Consider the following 25,316-nt stretch of genomic DNA (forward strand, 5'->3'; position numbering starts at 1 on the left):
AAAAAAACAAAGCAGTATTAATAGCCTTTATTAAGAATGCTGTACAAATTTAAATGTATCCCAAGTCTTGTGAGCTATTTTTAATATTTCAAAAGGGTTTAACAGAAATCATTTATTTAGCTGCAATAAGGCCACACAGGCCAACTACACAATATCATGCTTTCCTGTTGCTGGATTTAAATTAATACAATAATACTCATTATATCATTCTAACCAGGATTTGACTGGCAGTTCCACAGAACTTTACTAAATAAAAACTGTGGAACTCACGAACTCTTTACAGCTAGGGAGAGAAAAATTTCTCAAAACTAGGGGATTCAATCCTTTTTATGAAAAAAGATACAGGAGAAAATTTGGCGGTAAAAAAAAAAAATCGGAGAACTGTAATTTAGGATGTTGAGGGATTGAGATTGAGATTTCCCTAAAATAGAATGAGCTCTGCTGTGTACTGAGTGTTGTGAAGTCGCTTTCATGTGCGTTCTGGATTTTAATTCTCAGGATGACGCAGGAATTGTTATGCACATCGTTTACACATGAGGACCTGAGGCTCAGAGGAATCAGGGCACAAGCTCAAGGCCACAGAGTTAGTCAGTGGAAGGCTCCTGCCTCACATTCAGTCCTTCACGGACTCCAATTCACTAACTAAAAGAACATTTCTTTTTTTTTTTTTTAATATTTTATTTATTGATTTGACAAAGAGACAGAGAGAGAGAGAACACAAGCAGGGGGAGTAGAAGAGGGGGAAGCAGGCTCCCCACTAAACAGAGAGCCCAATGCGGGGCTCGATCCAAGGACCCTGGGATCACGACCTGAGCTGAAGGCAGAGGCTTAATGACTGAGTCACCCAGGCGCCCCAAAAACATTTCTTTTCTGAGTGCTGGAAACCCAAAGAGACATTAGAAATAAAAATGAAAAAATCAGAAAAGGTATTGTCTCTTATGGTGTGTCAGTGTAGATTCATCAATTGCAACAGATGTCCCTCTCTGGTGGGGGCAGATGGGGGCGGGGGTCACATGGAAACGCTCTGTACCTTCCTCTCATTAGTGCTGTGAACCTAAACTGGCTCTAAAAACACAGTTTTTAAATAAGAAATTAAGAAATTTCAAGATTATCTAAGAGATTTAGAAATTGACCACCTTGTCAAGGAGGACAACAGATGATAGTTAAGGACAAAGATGCTTGGACGCAGCGGTGTGAGAGGGGCTGCTTACAACAGACAAGTGAGGCAGGAAAAGCTCTGAATTTTGAGCTCATTTTTTTAAAGATTTTGTTTATTTATTTTACAGAGAGAGGGAGAGATCACAAGCAGGCAGAGCAGCAGGCAGAAAGAGGGGAGATGCAGGTTCCCTGCTGAGCAGAGAGCCCGATATGTGGCTCGATCTCAGGACCCTGAGATCATGACCTGAGCCGAAGGCAGAGGCTTTAACCCACTGAGCCACCCAGGCGCCCATACTGTGAGCTCATTTTGAAGGTAGCAGCCAGGGAGACAAAGAAATTATATCCTTTAGTGAAAAGCAATGAGCAGATGGGAAGACACAGAGGGTTAAAACACCAGGCCACATTATAAGGAGATGCAGCAAGGTGGCAGGTGATTACATGTGGCAAGGTAAATAGTTTGGGGCACCTGCGTAACGCAATCCAATTCTTGGTTTCGGCTTAGGTCGTGATCTCAAGGTCGTGGGGTTGACCGCTCAGTGTGGAGCTGGCTTGAGACTCTCTCTCTCTCCTTCTTCCTCTGTCCCTCTGCCTCACCTCTCTAAAATGAATAAATAATATATCTTTAAAAAAAAAAGGGGGGGGAGGGCCTGGGTGGTTCAGTGGTTTAAAGCCTCTGCCTTTGGCTTGTATCATTATCCCAGGGTTCTGGGATCAAGCCCCACATTAGGTTCTCTGCTCAGCAGAGAGCCTGCTTCCTCCTCTCTCTCCGCCTGCCTCTCTGCCTACTTGTGATCTGTCAAATAAATAAATAAAATCTTTAACAAAAAAAATTAACATTATCTTTAGGCACCTCTGACATTACAGTCCTTCTCTCAACAGCAAAAAAAAGGCTCCAGGTCCAGCTCTCCAATATTCTGAACAAGCCAATTAAAAATAATTTGACACCAAGTTTTGGAAGTGATTAGTTAAGATGCGGCTCATTAATAAACTTTGAGTTCAACAAGTATTTGTTTAGCACTTCTGTTTAGAGGACCCTGAACTACAGCACTTAATTTCACAGCATTTTCATACTGTAAACTCTGAAAATAAGTAAATATTCAATTACATACCAGAATCTTAAGAAAAATCAGATCATTCAAAATCAAAAATACTATTTCACCTAAGTAACTGCCACAGCATTTTAAAAGGAAAATTTATCTTACACTGTTAATTTTTACTTATATCCTCTTACTGTAACCAACTTTTTAATAATTGGCATTCACTTGCTGAACACATGTAGCATTTTTCAAAAAGCAATCTAAAAGTTGTCATCAGTTTCTTTCTAAGCTGCTTTATTTTATATGTCATTTATATATGACTTACTGTGTTTTCTCCCGAGGAAATTACACTCTGTTCAATATTTCCTCCTTTGTGGTATCTTTTTTCCTCCACCTACTTCTCTTTGTCCTTTAAGACTCATCTGAGGTGGTACCACCTCCAGGAAGCCTTCCTTGACTTGCCTACATTGAGGTAGCTGCCCCTTCTCTGTGCTCTCATCACCCTATATGTTTACCGTGGCACTTAGCACGCACTACTTAAACCACTGCTTTACTTGTTTATTTTCCTAATTAGATCATAAACTCCTCGAGAGCCCAGATCTCTCCCTCCATCCCTATAGCTGCAGGACAAGTGCACATGGTCAGTGGCCAGTAATGGGGAAGAAAGGAAGAGAGAGAAAGAAAATGAATTGTATGTCTATTTTCTCCATCATTTCTCGCTTCCTTCCTCCTCATTCCATGTCTTCCCATTATTTTTCCCCAACTCCCGACACTACATCTTTATTCTTCTCTTCTTGGTTTCAACGCACACCAGATTTTCAATCTCTCCCTTGAGGTCCTTACGTCTGCAAAACTGTGATCCAGGGCATGAGTAGCATAGGCTTAGGAGACGCTGCTCCTTGGCACTGCAAAGAAGGGGCTTGTTTTAATGGGCCCTGGATTAGTCTCTATTCTATCTCTTTGGTGTTCTAGCTGGGGACTTTTAACATGCTTTGCATAGTTTTCAGCCTTCGCAGCTGGGTAAACAGACTTTCTGCAACACCCTGGATAAAATGGCAAGCTCATGGGAAAAGTCTTCACCTTTAAATTAAAAAAAAAAAAAAAAAAACTTGTTCACGGCCACTGTTGGGGAATAGTAACACCTGAGAGCACCTGAGGGGAACTATGTGTGTGCTGGCTGCGGACAACTAAGCTGATGACAAAAACATGCAGCTGCCTTCCTGAGTGAGCCTGGTGGCTCTCAGAGTGGAGCATCGGACCACACTTAGCAAGAATAACAGAAAAGTGAGGGAAGTGACTGACATTTCTGGTAGGCTATCCAACAAAGTCTATAGATTTCATAGGAGAACACCAAGCCGACTGTAGTTAACAGTGCTGTATATTTGAAAGTTGCTAAGAGAGTACATTTTAAAACTTCTCATCACAAGAAAAACAAATGTGTAACTATGTGAGGTGATGGATATTAAGTGATGGTGATGACCATTTTGCAATATATACAAATATCAAATCATTATGTTGTACATGTTAAATTATACAATGTCGTATGTCAAGGGTGTCTCAATAAAACTGGAAAAAATGTGTCTTCATGGGCACCTGGGTGGCTCAGTTGGTTAAGCATCTGCCTTTGGCTCAAGTCATGACCTCAGGGTCCTGGGATCAAGCCCCGCATTGGGCTCTCTGCTCTGCAGGGAGCCTTCACGCCCCTTTCCCTCTGTGCTCTCTCTCTCTCTCTCTCTCAAATAAATAAAATCTTTAAAAAAAAAAAAAAAGTCTCAGGCTAAATAGAAAATAGTGGTTGCTGAGAAACAAACTCACCTTATGATGAAAATAATTCCTTTATTTCACAAGTTTAAGTAACTACTTTATTATAAAGTCTATCATAACTTTTATAACGTGATTTCCTGGTCACCTCCCCTCTCTCTCCCTAGACCTTCTTACCTGCCCCACCAATCCCCTCCTTAACCCCTCTGCCATCCACTCCCTTTCCCTGGACCCAACTCTCTCTCTCTGTCTCTCTCTCTGTCTCTCTCTCTCTCGACTCACCTCCCCCCACTCTTCCTTTGAATCACTGAGCTCCAGGCTCATTGTCCTCCTTGCTACTCCTTAAACTCCCACCCACACACCTGCTGCCTAAAAAGCTTCTTCCAGTTATCTGCAGGCCCTTTCCCTCACCTCCTTCCAGACTCTGCTCAAACGTCACTTTATCAGAGAGGCCCTCCCTGACCAGCTTAAATGGAACAGCCAGTCTCACAACCAACTTTTGCCACTTCTCATTTTCCTTCCCTGCATTATTTGTCACCAGCTTAGTTTGTCTCATTTATTTTTCTATTCCCAGTGCTCAGTAAATAGTTATTGAGTAAATAAATAAAGACAGAGTAACATTTCAGGTAGCACTTTAGGGAGGCGATAGGACATAGGGGGGAAAAAAAAGTAGCCTTTTGAATTCTAACTATTCACTACATATGGAACCTTGAAACTAACCTCCCTACACTACAGAATATTCATCAGTAAAGCGGAAATAACAACGCTCCTCTGGTAAGTCAAGGCATCTAATAAATGCTGGTTCTTCCCCTTTCTTTCTGCCTGCCTCCTTTCTGCAGCTGGACGTCAGTGTGCCTGTGATTCACAGGTCTTGAGACAGCTGTCCAGTGAAAGGAACAGTGTGTTCCACACACGTGGAACAGACCACCCGCAGAAGGTAAAGCAGATCCTGTGTGGGTTGGATAAAGGGTAGGCTGGTGCTGAGTCAGCGGGCAAGGAGGACTTCTTTTCTGAAAGTGTTGTCTTCTGGCCGGGACCCCAAATAGAGACGTCTGAGGATGGTTTCCTGAAACTGTAGGACAGACCCAGAGGCACGACTGTGTTCAGGATAATAATAAGTCTGGGAAGCATTCCAGAGAGAGAACAAAAGACACAGAATGGGAGTGCGGCCCTAGCAGGGACTTTAGGCTGAGAAAAAGGTGGAAAGAAAAGATCATGTCAGGCTGTGGAAGACCATGATGTCAGACTAAAAAGACCAGATTTAATCCGATAATCAAGAGCCACTAAACATTTCGAATATTCCATAGAAAACATGGAATCATCTTGTGAAACGATACACATTTGCACTTTCACAGAGGCTTCTGATTTCTAAATGCCGAGCACTGAAAGGTACTGATGAATCCAGTGACGTTTGCTCAGGAAAACGAAGGACAGGGTTGTAGATGGGAACGAATCGCATCCTAATCTCCCCTGCTCGTCACTGTTGGATCCTCCAGGCAGAAGAGACTTGAGCTGGCAGAGAGGGAAGAACTGCAGACCCCAGGAGAGCACCAAAAACCAACAACACGCACAGGCTCCCTGTGGTCTGCGTTTGAACAGCAGGACCCAGGACAGTATGACTTCCCCTCTAAGTTTCCTCTCTTCAGGCTACCCCTCGTCTCTACCATGGGATTCGATTCCTTATTCCTTGTTACATCCTAATTAAGACATAAGAACCTGAAGGGTTCCAAAATGATGAAATTTCCACTCCTATGTCTAGAACAGGAGAAAGAAAAAGGCAACAAATTACTTTATTCACCCCAAAGAGAGAAAATAGAAGTTAATGTGTTACAGATGCCACTAGAAGTCTCTCCACAGCGGAATTCTAGGACAGAAGCTAGCCAGGAATAAATGTTTGAGGGCCTCGGACACCAAAAACTTAACTTTGTGGTTCCTGAAGTTATAAAAGGGCCAGCATCTAAAGAACAAGATGACACTTGTATCTGCCAAGGTTTCGGATTTTTCTTGGGTCCACTCTTCTCACAGCATGGATGTGATTTATTTAGACTATCAAAGAGCTTTTGATAAGGCTCTCACAAATGCCTATTATTGAAACTGGGTAACCATGGTGTGAAAGGAAAAAGTCCTATCAGTGAATTAAATGGATTAAAAACTGCTGGAGAGGCAAAGAGGCAAGAAGCAGAAATAAATGGCCAATTCTCATGTGGGGAAAGGTTAATGATCGAGGGCTCTTAGGCTCTGTGGGGGAATCAGACTGATACTTCACCAACGACCAAGACAGGGGAGCCCCATGCCATGTTCTCCAAGCATCAGCCCCACACAGAGCCCCCATTGATCAAAGAGTCTGGGGCATAAGGAAGAGATGCAAGCAGTCCAGGGAAGGGTAAATAGGTAAGGAACGTTGTTGATTCACCCAGAGATGCCCCAATCCCGGGCGGACAGAAATAAAATTATAGTAGCAGAATTGTATTGTCTCAGAACTTTGAAACACACTACGGAGAAAGACAAGGGCTCTTTCAAAAGACAAGACCAGATATTGGAACAAAAGTACTTCATTTATGGGCATGATGAGGGGGGAAAATGTTCCACACTGAAGAACAGCTCATGTGGGCATTTAGATCTGCAAAAAAAAAAAAAAAAAAGCAATGCCTACTCTATACGGAGAAGTTTAGACATATACAAAAGTGAAGCAGGTAGGAAAGATTAGAATTAGCACCTTTTTTTTTTCTTTTTCAACATTTCCTTAGCAATTCAGGGTCTCTTCTGGCTTCATACAAATTTTAGGATTGTTTGCTTCCAGCCCTTTGAAAAATGCCTGTGGAATTTTGATCGGAATGGCACTGAAAGTATAGATGGCTCTGGGCAGTATAGACATTTTAACAATGTTTATTATTTTGATCCATGAGCATGGCATGGTCTTCTATCTTTTTTGTCTTCTTCAATTTCTTTCATGAGTGTTCTGTAGTTCCTCAAATACAGATCCTTTACTCTTTGGTTAGGTTTATTCCCAGGTATCTTACGGTTCTTGGTGCTATAGTAAATGGAATCAATTCTCTAATTTCCCTTTCTATATTTTCATTATTAGTGTGTAAGAAAGCAACTGATTTCTGTACATTGATTTTGTATCCTGCCACATTACTGAATTGCTATATGAGTTCTAGTAGTTTGGCAGTGGAATCTTGGGTTTTCCATAGAAAGTATCATGTCATCTGTGAAGAGAGAGAGTTTGACTTCTTCTTTGCCAATTTGAATACATTTTTATTTCTTTTTGTTGTCCAATTGCTGTTGCTAGGACTTCTAATACTAAGTTGAACAAGAGTGGTGAGAGTGGGCATCCTTGTCGTGTTCCTGATCTCAAAGGGAAGGCTGTCAGCTTTTCCCCATTGAGGATGATATTCACTGTGGGTTTCTCATAGATAGATTTTATGAAGTTGAGGAATGTTCCCTCTATCCCTATACTTTGAATTGTTTTAATCAGAAATGGATGCCGTATCTTGTCAAATGCTTTTTCTGCATCAGTTGAAGGGACCTGACTTCAAGCTTTACTATAAAGCTGTGATTACCAAGACAGCATGGTACTAGCACAAAAACAGACACACAGACCAGTGGAACAGAGTAGAGAGCTCAGATATGGACCCGCAACTCTATGGTCAAATAATCTTCAACAAAGCAGGAAAAAAATATACAGTGGAAAAAATAACTTAAATAAATGGTGCTGGGAAAGTTGGACAGCTATGCGTAGAAGAATGAAACTCGACCATTCTCTTACACCATACACAAAGATAAACTCGAAATGGATAAAAGACCTCAATGTGAGGCAGGAATCTATCAAAATCCCAGAGGAGAACATAGGCAGTAACCTCTTTGACATCGGCCACAGCAACTTCTTTCAAGATATGTCCCCAAAGGCAAAGGAAACAAAAGTGAAAATGAACTTTTGGGACATCATCAAGATCAAAAGCTTCTGCACAGCAAAGGAAACAGTCAACAAGACAAAGAGGCAACCCATGGAATGGGAGAAGATATTTGCAAACGACACCACAGACAAAGGACTGATACCTAAGATCTATAAAGAACTCCTCAAACTCAACACACACAAAACAAATAATCACATCAAAAAATGGGCAGAAGACATGAACAGACACTTCTCCAAAGAAGACATACAAATGGCTAACAGACACATGAAAAAATGTTCATCATCATTAGCCATCAGGGAGATTCAAATCAAAACCATATTGAGATACCCCCTTACACCAGTTAGAATGGCCAGAGTTAACAAGACAGTAAACCACATGTGGTGGAGAGGTTGTGGATCAAGGGGAACCCTCTTATACTGTTGGTGGGAATGCAAGTTGGTGCAGCCACTTTGGAAAACAGTGTGGAGATTCCTTAAGAAATTAAAAATAGAGCTTCCCTATGACCCTGCAATGGCACTACTGGGTATTCACCCCAAAGATACGGATGTAGTGAAAAAAAGGGCCATCTGTACCCCAATGTTCACAATGTGGCAATGGCCACAGTCACCAAACTGTGGAAAGAACCAAGATGCCCTTCAACGGATGAATGAATAAAGAACATATGGCCCATATATACAATGGAGTATTATGCCTCCATCAGAAAGAATGAATATCCAACTCTTATATCAACATGGATGGGAATGGAGGAGATTATGCTGAATGAAATAAGTCAAGCAGAGAAAGTCAGTTATCATATGGTTTCACTTACTTGTGTAGCATAAGGAATAACATGGAGGACTTTGGGAGATAGAGAGGATAAATGAGTTGGGGGAAATCAGAGGGGGAGACAAGCCATGAGAAACTGTGGACTCTGAGAAACAAACTGAGGGTTTTGGAGGGGAGGGAGGTGGGGGTTGGGTGAGCCTGGTGGTGGGTATTAAGGAGGGCACGTATTACATGGAAAACTGGGTGTGGTGCATAAACAGTGAATTCTGGAACACTGAAAAGAAGTAAAATAAAATGAAAAAAAAAAAGGACATATTAAAAATCACAATGAATTTTGAAAGACTGAAACAAAAATAAAATGAAATAAAATAATATTAAAAGAATTAGCACCTTTTTCTGAGAGAAAGTTGAAAGATTTGATGCAGGTTTTAACAAAAGCATAACATGTCATGTACAGAATAATCTGTAAATCAAAAAAATCTGATTAATATTAATCCCTTGTGACCCATAACTCAATCTGGCATTTCCAAAACATCATCATGACAAACTTCCCAAGAGAACTTTCGACTTAACCTTTCTTTGTCTCAGTTTCTTCATCTGTAAAATGGGAATAGAATTTACCTCACAGGATAACTGTAAGGGTTAAATGGGATGGTCTATGTAGAGCATTTAAAGGTTAAAAAAAAGTTAAATTATTTTTATTAATATTGTTGTTATTAGTATTTACAAGAGACTAAACCCAAACACACATGCTATAGAGAAGAGATCTATTTCAAGCCATTGTGATTTTCTAATCGGTATCATTCTTACGAGTCAGTACTCATTAAGACACGTAAAGTACTTTCAAATAAAGAACAGAAAACATAGCTTTGAAATATCTTTCCACTAACCCATTCTGCGAAATGGAAGAGAATTACAAATTAATCTAAAAAAGGCAAAAAAGAACATACACATAAATACGCACACAGACACAAACCAGGCAAATGCTAAGGACATATTTATTCTTAAATGTACCAAGAGTAGATCCAAGCTTACCGTGCAGACAGTATTTTGATAAGCTCTTTTCTATTCTGTACACGAAGGTGGTTAGTTTTATACTTGGAGTCATCAATTAGTTCAGGCAAATTCAAGATCTAAAAAGGAAAAATAATTTTAATGCATAATTCACAATTTTTCACATACCTGCCTGTGAGTGTTCCAGGCTTACCAACATGTTCCCCGGGATCCTTCCTTGCTGACCTTTACACTTCCAGACAAAGGCAAATAGAGCAAAAAAGGAACAGAGATGGAAGGATCATGCAAGCAGGGCAGGTGATGCTGGGACTAACTTTGTCATTTATGAGAAGTTTGGGCTACATTTAGGTATGTGCCTACAGATGGGAGCACAGAACAAAAGTTATCAGATCCTCACAATAAGTCTTGTCTAGAGAGAGTAGGTACAGAGAGACAAAACCTGATAGAACTGACCTAGTTCCGAGAGCCAATATCGTAACTACATATCCGCACTTACGTGAAGCCCAGAATCAACATAAATCTTGTAGGTACGTCCACTTATTTGTTCCACACGTAAATAAAATAATATTATTCGTCCCAGAAGCCCTATCCAGGATGTTGTACAAGGTGCTAAAATAAAGGAAAAGCACATACATTTGCCCCAAATGTTCGCCATTAAAACAATGTCAAATTAAAAGATATTCTTCCTATAGAAGTGTCACTATTTTTCTTTACTATGTCTCCCTGAAGGAATAACAAATAGAAATGCTTTTATATACTTCCTCTTTTGCTCCTCCTCAATAAAGGGAAAATCTATCTTGCAAGTCCCTTTGGACATCTTGCAATTTTAACGAGACCATAATGAAAGTACCAAGTGGATTTGGGATGGAAAAGAAGTTTTATAAAGAATGTGTGGAGGCAGTGTTTGGCAGTTGTGTTGGAAAGTCAGAAGGAGCATTTATGGGCTCGGGGCAGGCCACGGGGCCAACAGAAAGCTTCGCTACCTTGAGTAATGTATTTGCTTGAAATATAAACACTTAATGGTTTCATTTGTTTCCCATAGTTTAAATACAACCAATCCATTAATCATCTCACAAAGGACAGAGAAGTGAAGAAGTTTCCCTGGAGTAAAGAGAGCATCTCCACTCTGCCCTTTCTCTTTTGCGGGCTCCACTTCCTCGTTTCCTTGAGGAATAATAAAGACAACATTACTCCCCCAGATTTTAAAAAGCAACACCACATAGAGCGGCTTTCCTAAAAACCTCCGTGTCACCCCAGCTGATTTCATGACTTCAGAAGCAGCCACCAGGCTTGTACGGGTATGGAAACCCGCCCTCCCCTCTCTAGGAGTGAATAAGTCATTTCCGGAAGAAGCAAGTGCCTTCCCCAAATCACAGGTTAAACCTGAAAATCTGGCCTCACCCAGAAATAGTGTAAGCTGCATAAAAAGCTGCTCAGTCATTGTACTCAGTGGTAACCAGGATGCCCTTGGATGCTGTTCTCTGAATTTGACTCATCGGACCTCTTTTCTCTGAGCAAGTTGGTATGAAACAGTGGGTCAAGGTAATTATGGTTCTGTCCTTAGCCATGCTGCCTTTCACAGTGTTTCTAGAGACTGCTTCCAGTGCTGTGATCACAACCAGCCCTTACGAGCTTGAGGAAGCATCGCCTGGGCGAATGAAGCAATGTCAGCGAAAGTGCCTGACCTACTGAGCAGCAAATACATGTGATGTAGTCCAACGAGGTACTATTTCCCCCCAAAGAAATAATGAAGTGTGGGCTTGTTGAGGAAGGACAGGAAAGAGGGAGGAAAGGAAGGAGAGGAAGAATGTCTTTAATGAAACTTCATTTCCTATGAACGTTTCTACTAGATGTAGAGTTCTGGGTGGACCGTTTGGTGCCAGGTGGCTCTGGGCTCCCAGTTTCTGACAAAAAGTCTGCAGTCAGCTGAGGCTGTGTTTCCCCACAGGTAACCTATTACTTTCCTCCAGGTGCTTTCAAAACCTTTTCCTTGGCCCTTCGTTTTCAGTGGGAAGACTTGGGTATGTTTAGGCATGGATTTACTTGGGTTTATCTTATTTGGGATTTGCTGAAATTGTGAAATCTGTAGGTTTTTATCTTTCACCAAGTTTGGGAAGTTTTCAGCAACTATGTCTTCAAATATTTCCTCAGCATGTACTCTTCATCCTGGGATTACAATGAGGGGCTCCTCCTGGGATTACAATGATATCAATGTTAGACTTTTCATTACCAACCTGAAGGCTCCTGAAAATCTGTTCTTTCTTTCTTCCATTTCTTGGGGGAGGGGACCATCTTTTTTTCTCTTTCTCTCTGTTGTTCCAGATTGAATAATTTCTATTTACCTATTCCAAGTTCCTTGGCTTAGTTCCGTTGTGTTATTGGGCTCATCTGGTGAGGGGTTTCTTTTTTTTATTTGGTGGTCATATTGTTTGGTTCTCCAGTTTCTAGCTGGTTCTTCTTCCTACCTTCTTTTTCTCTGCTGGACATTTCTCCTTTCCCATTTATTTCAACAGTGTCTGTGATGCCTGTTGGAGCATTTTTATAATAGCTGTTTTAAAGTCTTTGTAAGTTAATTCCAACATCTGTGTCCTCTTGGCATTGGCATTTATTGACTGTCTTTTCTCATGCAAGCTCTGGTTCTTCATATGCTGAGTAATTCTGGATTGTATCCTGGATGTTTTAAATAGTATATTATGGGCCTCTGGGTCTTGTTTAAATCCTACAGCAACATTTTATTGTTATTGTTTTTAGCAAGCAACTGATTTGGTTAGGTCCAGGCTGCAAGCCCCAACCCGCCTTCTGTGTGCTTTGGTTCTTTTGTTAGTTCAGTTCTCAAAGCCCCTGCGATGCTGTTTGAGTCCGTCCTGCGTGTGTCCCACTTAATGGTCAGGCTGCCTCCTGAGCAGTATTCTGTGTGTTAACTTGGTTTGCAACTTCCTTGGTGGGATGGTTAAGATCAGATCAGTGTACATGCAGCTCAGGGCTGAGAGCAGAAGTTCACAAACACCTTCAAAGCTCACTTTCCAAAGCTCATCCCTCTCGGCAGACTCCCTCCAGTTCCCTGGGGCTCCCCTATAGTTAGCCTACTTCCCTGCACACTTCCAGGGTGGAGGCCAAGCAGTGGGAGGACAGAGGAAAAAGCCACAAAGATTCCTCCCTCTTTTTGAGGGGCAGATGCAGGATTTCCACACTCTCTCTGCTATTAGAGCTCACTTTCGTGCTCCTCACTCCAGGAACAAAGGGCATCTCCTAGGACTCAGCTCTGTTTCCTAGTGCCCATTTCCATGTTTTTGGCTCCACTGTATCCACGAAAGGAAATCACTGTAGAGAAAGCTGGTAAACTTAATTCTGGTTTGAAAGTTTTGTTTTGTTTTGTTTTTTAAGATAATATTTATTTATTTGAGAGAGAGAGAGGAAGGGAGAGCACAGAGGGAGAGGGAGAAGCTGAGCAGGGAGTCTGATGCAGGGCTTGATGCCGGGGCCCTGGGATCATGACCTGAGCTGAAGACAGACGCTTAACCGACTAAGCCCCTCAGGAGCACTAGAGGTACTTTATTTTTTTTCAGAGGTACTTTAAATTCTGGTGTTCTTCCCCGGTTTACCTACCACTACTTACTTTTCAGCATCCTCTTAGAGTCGGTCCATACATTCTATCCAGGTTTTATCATTATATTCAGTGGAAGAGACAGGGAGAAGTGTGCTTACTCTATCTTATCCAGAACCAGAATCTCCAAACCTAATTTTTATAGAGGCCATTTACAAAGCACATTCTGTGAGCCAGGACTGGACTGAGTATTTTACTTATCCAATCTAACTCTTAGAAAACTCCAAAAGTTATATATTAGGAGAGTTATATATCATAATCTTCATTTGACTGTAAGAAAACAGATGCTTGGCCAAGATTAAGTGTCTCACCAGAGGTCACCCAACTAGTGTCAAGACTCATGGTATGCCTTAGAAGTCTGCTTTCATGTCCTCAGACCACCCACTCCAGCATCAACAACAATGCTTACTCGAACTGGAGTTTCCTGTACCCCACCTCAGACATGCTAAGTCGAAATTTTGGGGAATGAAGCTCCAGGAGATTCCCTCTGCATGCTGAAGTTGAGAACCAATGCACATCCCCTGCAATACAAGAAACCTTCAGTCTAAATGACTTTTAAAAGGATGTCAATGTACTTCAAATAGGAATACCCATTAGTATTGGCATCAATCAGCTTAAAATAGCTTACATATGCTCATGTTCCCTACTCTTCTGTATCATGTTAAGAGACATAAAATAGGATTTGTTCTAAGCCAAGGTTCACTTTATATGCAGAAAGATTTTCTGAACGCCAAGCCTTGAACCCCCTGCTCTTGTTCTCACTCTAATTCCTGACAATAAGAGCTCTTTAAAAGGACCCATCCCCAAGTAGCATTAGTCAGCCAGTATATCAAATTCCATTTTGGAAAGAGAATAGGCCTAAGTAAATTCTATGCATTCATCACAGATAATACTGCTATATTTCTCCCTAGGAGATAGAGCTGCCCTATCTTTCACTATTTACTTGGCAAAAGAACCATTGATGGGCTTACTATAAAAAACTGGGGACCTCATCTTCCACATGGCCAGTTTGAATGGCAAGCCCCTCAGTAACAGATAAATCTGAACAAAAAGTACTTAGGAGAAACCCACTATTTATGGAAAAGGGAAACAGGCCATTTTTCTTAGGTTAAAAGGGTTTTTAGGGCAAGTTTACATGTAAGGATAAATAAAGTCAATCAGTTTGCAAGGTTGCTCAAGATGCCTATAAATGATGGAAATAAAATTAAAATCCTCTACTCACAAAACTTTTCTTGAGTATCTCAAAGGATTTGATAGACATTGTCTTAAGCCTCATAACAGGGATTATTATTCATAACTCACATATGGTAAAAGAAAGGTCAAGTATGCCATTCTCAAAGGCCCTCTGATGCTCTCCTTTTAAGCAAATGTATCATAACACACCATCCCAATAAGTCATATTTTAGTACTGAAACTTATGGCAAATATTCCACTTTGAAACAAAAATCTTTTTCAAAAAAACGTTCTTATGGATATTTATGAGGAAGTTCAAAAGTTTCAAACTGATCAGCAGTAATGAATCAAAAATAAAAAGAATTCAGTACAGTTATTTTCAACAGTGAAGAATATGTCAACCAGTAATTCCCCCCCCCCCACCCCCCTTTCTGGAGAGAGAAAACTCCAAAACATATGGCCCAGGAAGAAAATCTGTACTCATTTATAGCAATGAACTGGCTTTTACATCTCTGCAGCTAGAGTACGTAAATGACTTCACAGGCAACGGCTTCCGTATGTTTCATATTTTTAACATTGACCGTTCATAATAAAGATTCTTTGATCCTAGATCAAATGTTTGAATCCATTTTCTCTCCGCTTACTCAGAGTCACCGTTATGAAAGCTCCCCTCTTTCCCACCTCAGATGTTCCAGCCTTTCCTGCAATAGGAACTGTCTCTATTTGTCACCTTCTCCGCGGTACTTCCCACCGCTTTGCTGTGGTTTTCCGCTGTGCTCATTAACCTCTCGCACAAAAGAGCCACAGTGATAAATAATTTTTGTACATAAGAAGTTAATGACAATAAAGAAGGTTCCCCTAAGGAATTCACAGGCATCTTTAATGAACCTGAAGGCTCACAGTGAGTGGTTATCTATGATTAATTAGTACAAGAAAATAAACTGCCCATCAGAAAAACATCCTCAACAGGTAAGACTTCTTTTTACCTGTAAGAGAAATTAAAATGAAAACTTAAATGTAGATTTTTAAAGCTAGATTATATTTCTGGGATTAGAACTGGAAAAAGTGAACAGGAACCGAAAGACTTAAATTAAAAAAAAAAAAATCTAGGTTAGTAGTAAAAAATCAAATAAAAAAAATCCAAGTGATGCCAAAAACTTAAAATCTTCAACATAAAATTATCCTTAATGACTCCAAGGCCTTTTTTTAAAAATCTTGTTGAGGAACAACATTTTTAATACAATCTTAATTGCTAAAACTTAACTTAAAACATGAACTCTGCAGAAAGGTACTCATTAAACAAAGGCTAATTTGAAAAAAAAAATGTTTGGTTTTCTACTGGCTAAAACAATAATTTGGTATTACATTGTATTTGGGCTTAATTAGGTCTCACGTTGTTAACAAAGAAAAGAAAAAAAAAAAGGGGAAAGCAAAAAGAAAAAATATCCTGATGCTAAAAATGCCTTTAAAATGAATTCTTTTTCTTTCCCTTTCCTCATTGGACTAATAGTCGAGGTCATGTTGGTACTATACACTTTGGTTCATTTCAAAATATAGCTAGATACCTCAAAAAAAAAAAAAAAAGTCAGTATGCTAATTCAGACCATGTCCTTAGCATTTGGAGTGTAAAAATTGCACAGGGTAGGGGAGAAAGTAGGGGTCTCGAGCTAGCTATAGACCTAAGGACAGTGTTCTAGGTGAAACTGAACTCTCCTGGCTCTGGACAAAACAAGTCATTGCATAGATCATTGGCCCATCCCACTGATTACTGATTACCTTGCACACAGTAGCAAACTGCTGATTGTTTCCTGCTCCAACCACAAGATATCCATCCTTGGTTTTAAAAGCCTAAAATAAATAAATGAATACATAAATATATAAATTTATATATTGAAAATACCATAGAAGTTAGCTTCAATTTCTAAAACTTCTACACAGAAAGCATGCTCTAAATCAACATTATTAATTAAAACCATATCAATTAATTAGTATATTTTGCTTTTATATATGCATAGTTATTTTTATGTGGCATTTTCAAAGCACTCTCCAACTCTTCCACTAATTGTTGTAACATGGGTGGGGGTAGGGAACTTAGAAAAATAAAGAAAATTCTAAACTAAACTAAAATAGTTTTGTTGTAATAGTAACACAAAATTCTATATTCATTACTGTATGAATTGTTTGGCTATTCCAAAGTTTTATGCTTTCTTTGTTTCCATTTTTCCTTGGAGGGCAAAGAGCAAGAGGGTACACAGCTTTCTACGAAATGTAAGAAGAATGAAGGGAAGGAAGGAAGGAGGGAGGGAGGGAGGGAGGTACCTAAGCTGATAGATTTCATCTTTGAAGATCTCAAATGTAAACTCTTGGACATCATCACTCTTCTGTAAGTGAAAATTGGCACATGTGAATCTGTGTACCTCATGTGGTTTTATGTACCTGAAAAATGTTTGTCGCTTCTAGGAGACATATTTCTTAGAGCAGCAAAAAGAATATAAATAATTGATACTCCCACCTCCCAGAGTCCTAGACACTCTGGAGAACTCCCTTCTCCACATTTGATCCCAGTGCTGGCTGGATGAACCAACCTTTACCCTCAGAAGGCCTCGTCCTCATTTTTCCTTAAGTAAATGAGTTTCTTTCGTTTCCTTCCTTTTTACATAAAAATTGTTCTGTATCTTCACCTAGTTTTTCTTCACTTACCGCTGCCTCTGAGAAAGATGACCTCTATCTTCCTTGCCAGGGCTTGCTCCTACGCTAACCCTGGTCCCACCTTCACTCACATCCTTCAGAACCCTGCGGTCATCTTTAATCTCTTCATTCCCACTGAGTCCTTTTTCTCTGCCTACAATTAGGCTCAGGCCTACACTAAAAATATTAACAGCAGGAAAACAAAATTTCCATCGGTCCTGACATGCTTCTCAAGCTATCTAGAGATTTTCTTCCTTCTCTCCATCTCTAAAAGATACAAAATTTCTACCTGCCTATACTTCTTCACCAATACCATATTCTGATGCTCTTTGTCATCAGGGTTCTTACCCCAACACTACACTGACACTATACCTTCTTGACCCCGCTGTATTATTTGGTACTGTTAACCATCCCTTCCTCCAGGAATCTATCTTATTTCTAGGCTCCAACTTTGGTTCATCTCCAATCTCTTGACCTATATTCCATATGCCCCCTTTCATGATTTTCTTCTTAGCCTTCAGCATTCCTTAAGGATCTGCAAGGGGTCTTCCACTACACTTGCTTCTAACGGTAGCCACTATGCACACGTGGCTATTGAGTATAATTAAACTAAAATCAAATTAGCCATTCACAAAAGACCACATATTGTGATTGCATTTCTATGAAATGTCCAAAATAGGCAAATCCATAGATAACAGAAAGCTTAGCGGTCACCCATGGCTGAGAACATTGGGAGAATTTGAGGAGCAACTATAACTGAGTACTTGGTTTCTTGTGGAGATGATGAAAAGGTTCCACAACTGTGGTAATGGTGGAACAACTCTGTGAATACACCAAAAATCACCGAACTGTCCACTTCAAATAGCCAGATTATAGGACATGTGAATTATATCTCAATAGAGATGCTATTAGGAAAAAATTAAAGTAACAGTTCAGTTCACAGATGCACTGACTACAAGTCAAGCCTTCCATAGCTACATGAGGCTGGTAGCTGCCACATCAGCACAGATAGACAGCATTCCCGTCATTGCTCAAAGTCCTGCAATGGGGTGCTGGGAGACCCAAGCTGGTAGTTTGTAGGTTTTCTTCTTATTCTACCTACCAGGCCTAACCTGATACCTGAAGAGTGTCAGGCAATGAATAAGTGGTTGTAAAATGTAATGAATCTCTCAGATAACTGCTTCCATGTAATAGGATTGTGGCTAAAATGAATCTCAAGCAAAACACTGTAATGGGGTTTATTCTATTTACATTTTTGCTTGCTTTGGTAATGAATGCTACTCAAAAGATAACACATGAACTATTTTAAATGATTATTTTCCTGGTTCACAGGGTAAAAGCAAAGTTAGTATTATAAATAATGCATTAGTGTTTCTCAAACCACAGAAAGGGAATTTGCAGTGGACCTGTGAGAGAGGGGCAGAGGATTTTGAGCAGAGATGTCTCAACAACATAGTTGACAGCGTGAAGGTACACACGTTGTCTGCTTGCGTGTTTGTTTAGCTTTGTTTTGTTTTGTCTAAGTCGGGGAGTGGGTAAGTAATGTGAAGTAAAAATGTGTGTTACCAAGAATAATGTGAAAAAAGACTTTCAAAAATTTTAGATTAGTGACATGATATTCAGCAAGTTTACATTTTGGAAGATACTCATTTCCTTTTAATTAATGCAGAAGAGTTTCTTCCTTAAGCCTTAACTATACCATGAAATATTTCTTTATCAATATATAATTTGTAAAATTTCGAGCACAGAGAACTAGTTAATGATCATAGGAAAATGAAGACTGATTAGTAGCTGAACTACCAAACACAATTAAAGGTCACCAAATAGATTTGTAAGGATGAAGGTAAAAATGAGCTCTTGAAATACTTATTTGTCCCCTGTTACTATTGCTACAGTGTATATTTAATAAATATATTTTAAGTAAAAACTTAAAACAATACTATTGGCTGACGACTAAATAATTATGTCTGCCCAAGTTTCACATGTTAAAACCCTAATCTCAGTATGATGGTATTATGAGTGCAGTAATTAATAAAGGGAAATCTCACTAAATTGAAGTCAGGAGACTAGAAGGAAAAGTCATACCACTCGGTGTCAATTACAAGAAGAACTGTCAGTTACAGACCCCAACAGAAGAATCATCAATAGGAAAGAAGGATCGATTACAGACCCCACAGGAAAAGATGTACATTTGACCCCTGAACCACACCAATGCCCCGAAACACAGTTGAAAATCCAAGTATAACTTTTGACTCCCCCAAACTTAACTACTGATAGCCTACTATTGACCATAAGCCTTACCAATACCATCGATAGTCTGCTAACATATTTTGAATCTTAGAGGTATTATAGTAATACCTCTATAGTAATACCTCTTCTAGTAAAGAAAGTTAGAGAAAAGAAAATGTTAAGAAAGTCATAAGGAAGAGAAAATACATTTATAGTACTGTACTGTACTTATGGGAAAATCTCGAAGTATAAATGAACCGGTGCAGTTCAAACCCATGTTGTTCAAAGGCCACATGTCCACTGAATCCTCTACACGAAATCAACAGCCCCTGCAGCTCAGCAAGTGAGAAACCATCAACCATCATCACCCTGAACTCTTGCTTTCCTCTGGTGGTCTCTCATTCAAAACAAATCCTCCCAACTTCCTCCTTCATCTCCATAAAATAACATTCCTCCTCCTCTTCTTTGTTTGAACTTGCCTTGCTTTTGCCATAGCTTGTATGTCCTGAGTCACAGTTATCTGTTATTCCCAAATAAACCTATTTTCACTTTAAAAATAATCGCCAAGTTTATTTTTAAGATTAGCAGAAGCAAGAACATGGCCATCTGCGAATCACGAAGTAGACCCTAACCAGATACCAAATCTGCCTCTGCTGGGGTCCTGGACTTCCCAGCCTGGAGCACCATGAGAAATAAATGTCTGTTGTTTAAGCCACCTAGACTGCCGTATTCTGTAACAGCAGCCTGAGGATTAAGAAATTGGTACTGAGAAGTGGGGTGCTGCTGTAACAAACACCTAAAAATGTTCAAGTAATTTAGAAGCAGGCAATGGGTAGAGGCTGGGAGAGATCTCAGGTACATGCTAGAGAAAGTCTACACTGCTGTGAAGAGCCTATGCTGAGCCGTTGAGAGCTCAGAGAAAAAAGAGGAGAGCTAGAGAGAAAGTCTCTATCTTCTTAGAGAATACCTAAGGAATGCTGAACAAAATGTTTAGAAATATGGACAGGAAAGGCCACTGTGATGAGGTCTCGGATGCAAATAAGGAACATGTAGTTGGAAACTGAAGGAAAGGCAATCCTTGTTATAAAGCAGCAGAGAACTTTGCTGAATTGTGTTCACGCCCCAGCTTTTTGTGGCAGGTAGAACTTAGCAAGTGATGAAATTAAGTATTTAGCTGAAGATATTTCTAAGCAAAATGTTGAAGGTGCAGCCGGGCTCCTTCTGACTGCTTATAGTACAATGTGAAAAAAGAGATTACTTAAAAACAGAATTGTTCTGGAAAAGGGCAGCAGAAATTGAAAATCTGGAAAATTCCCAATCTATCTATATTGTAAAAAAATGAGAAAGCATGGTCAGAAGAAAACACCAACAGTGTGGCCATGTGACTAACTGACTGACTGTCCTTCAGTGAGTAAATGGATAAATAAATATCCAGACAATGGAATATTATTCTACACTAAAAAGAAATGAGTTATCAAGACATGAAAGACACGGAGGAACCTTAAATGCATACCACTATGACCTAAAATACTCTGCATGATACTATGATGATGCCTACATGTTATTATACATTTGTCCAAACCCACAGAGTGTACAACACCAATATGTGTGTTGTGGACTCTAATGTCAACTGCAGACTTTGACTATACTATGTCAGCGTAGTTATAGAAGTTATAACAAACACAGCACTCTGGTGAGGGATGTTGACAATGGGGGAAGGCTGTGCACGTGTAGGGAAGAAGGTATACAGAAAATCTCTGTATCTCCTGTTGAATTTTTTTCTGAACCTAAAACTGCTCTAAAAACTAAAATTTATAGATTTTTTTTTAAAAAAAGGACAGCAGGAAAAAAAAAAAAAAAGGACAGCAGGAATCATCCTTGTCATGATGATAATATTGTGTATCTTGATTGAATCCGTATCAGTATCCTGAGTGACACTGCACTATAGTTTCATACAATCTGAAAATGGAGTGAACTGGGTAATGGGTACACAAGATCTATCTCTATTATTTCTTAAAATACATATGAATCTACTGTTATTTCAAAAACAAAATTAGGTTTAATTTTTTTAAGTCATCATGTATTAGATTAGGGCCCTGACAACAGAGATGGAAAAAAACAGAATCAAGAAATATTTAGAGCAGCATTATTTACAGTAGCCAAATTATGAAAGCAGCCCAAGTGTCCATCAATTGATGAATGGGTAAGGAAGATATAGTATACACACACATACACACACACAATGGTTATTCAGCCATAAAAAAGAATCAAATCTTGTCATTCATAATGACATGGAAGGAGCTACAGAGTATCACGCTAAGTGAAATAAGTCAGTCAGAGAAATACAAATCTCATATGACTTCATTTATATGTGGAATTTTAAAAAATGAGCAAAGGGAAAAAAGAGAGAAAGACAAACCAAAAAACAGACTCTTAATTATAGAGAACAAACTAATGGTCACCAGAGAGGAGATGGGTGAGGGTCTAGGTGAAAAGGGAGATGGGGATTAAGGAGGGCACCTGCCTTTGGGGTAAATACCCAGGAGTGCAACTGCAGGGTTATAGGAAAGTTCTATTTTTAATTTCTTGAGGAATCTCCACACTGTTCTACCCCAAAGGTACAGATGTAGTGAAAAGAAGGGCCATCTGTACCCCAATGTTTATAGCAGCAATGGCCACGGTCACCAAACTGTGGAAAGAACCAAGATGCCCTTCAACGGACGAATGGATAAGGAAGATGTGGTCCATATACACTATAGAGCATTATGCCTCCATCAGAAAGGACGAATACCCAACTTCTGTAGCAACATGGACGGGACTGGAAGAGATTATGCTGAGTGAAATAAGTCAAGCAGAGAGAGTCAATTATCATATGGTTTCACTTATTTGTGGAGCATAACAAATAGCATGGAGGACATGGGGAGAAAGAGAGGAGAAGGGAGTTGAGGGAAATTGGAAGGGGAGGTGAACCATAAGAGACTATGGACTCTGAAAAACAACCTGAGGGTTTTGAAGGGGCGGGGGGTGGGAGGTCGGGGTACCAGGTGGTGGGTATTATAGAGGGCACGGACTGCATGGAGCATGGGTATGGTGCAAAAATAATGAATACTGTTATGCTGAAAATAAAAAATAAATTAAAAAAAAAGGAGGGCACCTGTCATGGTGAGCACTGGGTGATGTATGGAGGTGCTGAATCACTATATTATACACCTGAAACTAGTATAATACTGCATGTTAATTAACTGAAATTAAAATAAAAACTTCAAAAAATATATTTAGGTGGTAAAATCTGCTATAGTTGTTAATGACTTGAATGTGATGGTCAAGAGGTGAAGACTGGGGGAAAGCAAGATGTCATGGTGAGCTTTAGGTTTCTGAGGAGCTTTTGAGATACTCCTGTGGAGCTTCCAAATGAACAGAACTTGGAGACCAGATGCAAGTCTGAACTGTAGGGAGAACTTGAGAGTGGTTTATTATAATCTATAAGCGAAGCCATCACACAGATGAAGTCATGTAGGAAGAGTTCAACAGTTGAATAGGAAAAAAGTGGGGAGCCAAGGGATGAGTCTGAAGGTCACCCCCATCTCAAGTCCAAGCAGAAGAGGAGTTAGCCACAGGAGTAAGAGGAGGACCAAAGAATGCCCACAAGGTGGTCTTTCCTTCCCTCAACAAATGCTGTTCTGGTATCACAATGTGGATCGAATGAACTTTGAAGTGAATCAGGGACAAAGTAACAGTTAAGAGAATGGGGAGAGCACATGCAAACATCTGTTTGATAAATCTGGTTGTGAAGGAAAAGAATCAACAACACACAGAGAACACAGACTGAGCACATGCAGGTGCCATGTTGGTGTGGTTGTAGGAAGATGAATGAGTTCCCACTAAATGCTTCTACTTTCCTATGAAATAAGGAGTGAGGTCAGCAACTGAGAGCAGGGTTGGGACACATGAAACTGGAAGCCTGAAAAGAGTGTATAAGTTCTGACATCCCACTGAAGAGTGGAACAGCCGAGTGACAAGATACACGTAGTCGTGGGACGCCTGGGTGGCTCAGTTGGTTGGGCAGCTGCCTTCGGCTCAGGTCATGATCCCAGCGTCCTGGGATCGAGTCCCACATCCGGCTCCTTGCTCAGCAGGGAGCCTGCTTCTCCCTCTGCCTCTGCCTGCCATTCTGTCTGCCTGTGCTCGCTCTCTCCCCCTCTCTCTCTCTGATAAATAAATAAAATCTTAAAAAAAAAAAAAAAAAAAAGATACACGTAGTCGTGTTGGAAGTCCCACTGAGTGATAGTCTCCAACATCTCTCAGTCACAGACATAAAACAAATGGATATTTGCATTTACTGGGATATTGTCAGATGAAAATAACAAAAAAGTAAAAGATGCAGGAAAATTGGAAAACTGGCCATAATGTTACTGGGTGATGGGCCATGGACTAATTGGATATGGAAAAAGGTGGTGAAGATGGGAGGAGGTTATACATAGGACAAAAGGAAAGATGTCAGTGGATAAGAAATCCTGATGAAGTCAAAGAACAATCATGAAGGAGATGCTTGTACATCCAAGGTGGAAAAACAGGAGACCATGGATGGTCACCTTGTTAAATACTTGATTCGGTGCTTGATGAAATGAAGCAGATCCAGTGAGATGTGAGAGCCACAGTATAAGATCCATAGACTCATTGCCAAAGAGTAGGGACTCAATAGATAGCATTATTATTAAACAATTACTAATATACTGCATCTACCTAAAAGGAACTTCCAACTGTGCTCTAAGCCCTTAGATCCTAACTTTTGGGCCTTCATCTATCTCCAAACAACTCCTCTCTTTCTTCTTATTACCTTAGTCTCACTATCCATACTGAACAAGTGACAACATGCCCTACACACACATTGCTAGCAGGCTTTCCATCACAGGGGGAATTTGCATCAAAAGTACCTAATTGGGCTATGTACTCTCATGGCTAGAGTATTTCTCATATAAGGAATTCAGGCCTCAGGAGAAAAGAAGCCACTGCTTCTGCATGAAATGCTGAGGGAGAGGGAAACGGGGACCAGTGTTTACAGCTTTAAAAGGACGAGGCCAAACCCAAGCCATTCCTCTTAGGACACCAGATTTATTATTCCCAGGAAAAGAAATGCTCCTTGCTGGGGGTTGTGCTGATTCAAGGGTGACAAGTGTCACTGGTAGGGGAGATCACACAGAAACTTGACAATTTTCTTCACATTCTAGTCACAACATACTTCCTTTCTTGGGGAAGGAGGTGTTTCTCAGACTGAGAAAAATACTGATGGGTCAAGGGATTAGCCATCCCAAGGAAACTGCATGACTTAGAAGCAATCTGGGAAACATGAAGACAGAGTTAGAGTTCAGTTCCTCTGGTTAGAGCAGTTTCAGGTATAAAAGGGACCCCATTGAGAGACTGAAGGCTGGCCATATAAGATACAGGGGTAGAGAACACTGAGCAGACATGATGTCAGAGAAATAAAAGGGTCAAGTTGGAATTCCCATTGCTCTTGGAATTTTCTATTGCTTCCTAGATGCTCTGCTTTCCCAGTTTCCAGGCATGCTAACCTGGATGGATAATCTCTTAATTATTGAACTGCCTATGATTAAAACCACAGAAATACCTCCAGAAGTTCTACAGCAACTCAATATACCAGACGGTCAAGAGGAAAATGAAAAAAAAAAAAAAAGTAAAACTGAAACTTTCTGTGTCACCCTCTTAAGCTATCATATTGACACATAAGTATTTCTTCTGGTCTAAATAAAGTACACAATGAGTAGTGCATCTACTTCAAAAACAAGAGCAAAAACTCCTGGGCCTCCTGGGGCTACCTAAGTCTTAACAAAATTTTCTTCCACAAAAGGTAACTGTTGCTAAATGACTTCATCATCCACTGGAAAAAGACATTCCCTGAAGTTTAACTCACTGCCATGAGAACGTTTTCTGGAATGTCAAGCAGTTACTGAC

At 40.0% G+C, this 25,316-nt stretch overlaps 1 protein-coding gene across 14 annotated transcripts in view; it reads right to left on the reverse strand.

Annotated features, from left to right (window-relative positions):
• Positions 1-25,316, reverse strand: part of SUGCT (succinyl-CoA:glutarate-CoA transferase) — a 787,044-nt gene that overhangs the window by 421,461 nt on the left and 340,267 nt on the right. For all 14 annotated transcript variants that reach the window (XR_004276715.1, XM_032304187.1, XM_032304179.1 and 11 more), the window contains 2 exons: positions 16,206-16,277; positions 9,674-9,771 (listed from right to left, as the gene is read on the reverse strand). Coding sequence is in view for 13 of the 14 variants with exons in the window: in XM_032304187.1 (XP_032160078.1) it covers positions 9,674-9,771; positions 16,206-16,277 (170 nt within the window). In the remaining variant the exon portion in view is untranslated. The remainder of the gene's footprint in view (positions 1-9,673; positions 9,772-16,205; positions 16,278-25,316) is intronic.

This window comes from Mustela erminea, chromosome 11 (genome assembly GCF_009829155.1).
Source record: "Mustela erminea isolate mMusErm1 chromosome 11, mMusErm1.Pri, whole genome shotgun sequence".
NCBI lineage: Eukaryota > Metazoa > Chordata > Mammalia > Carnivora > Mustelidae > Mustela > Mustela erminea.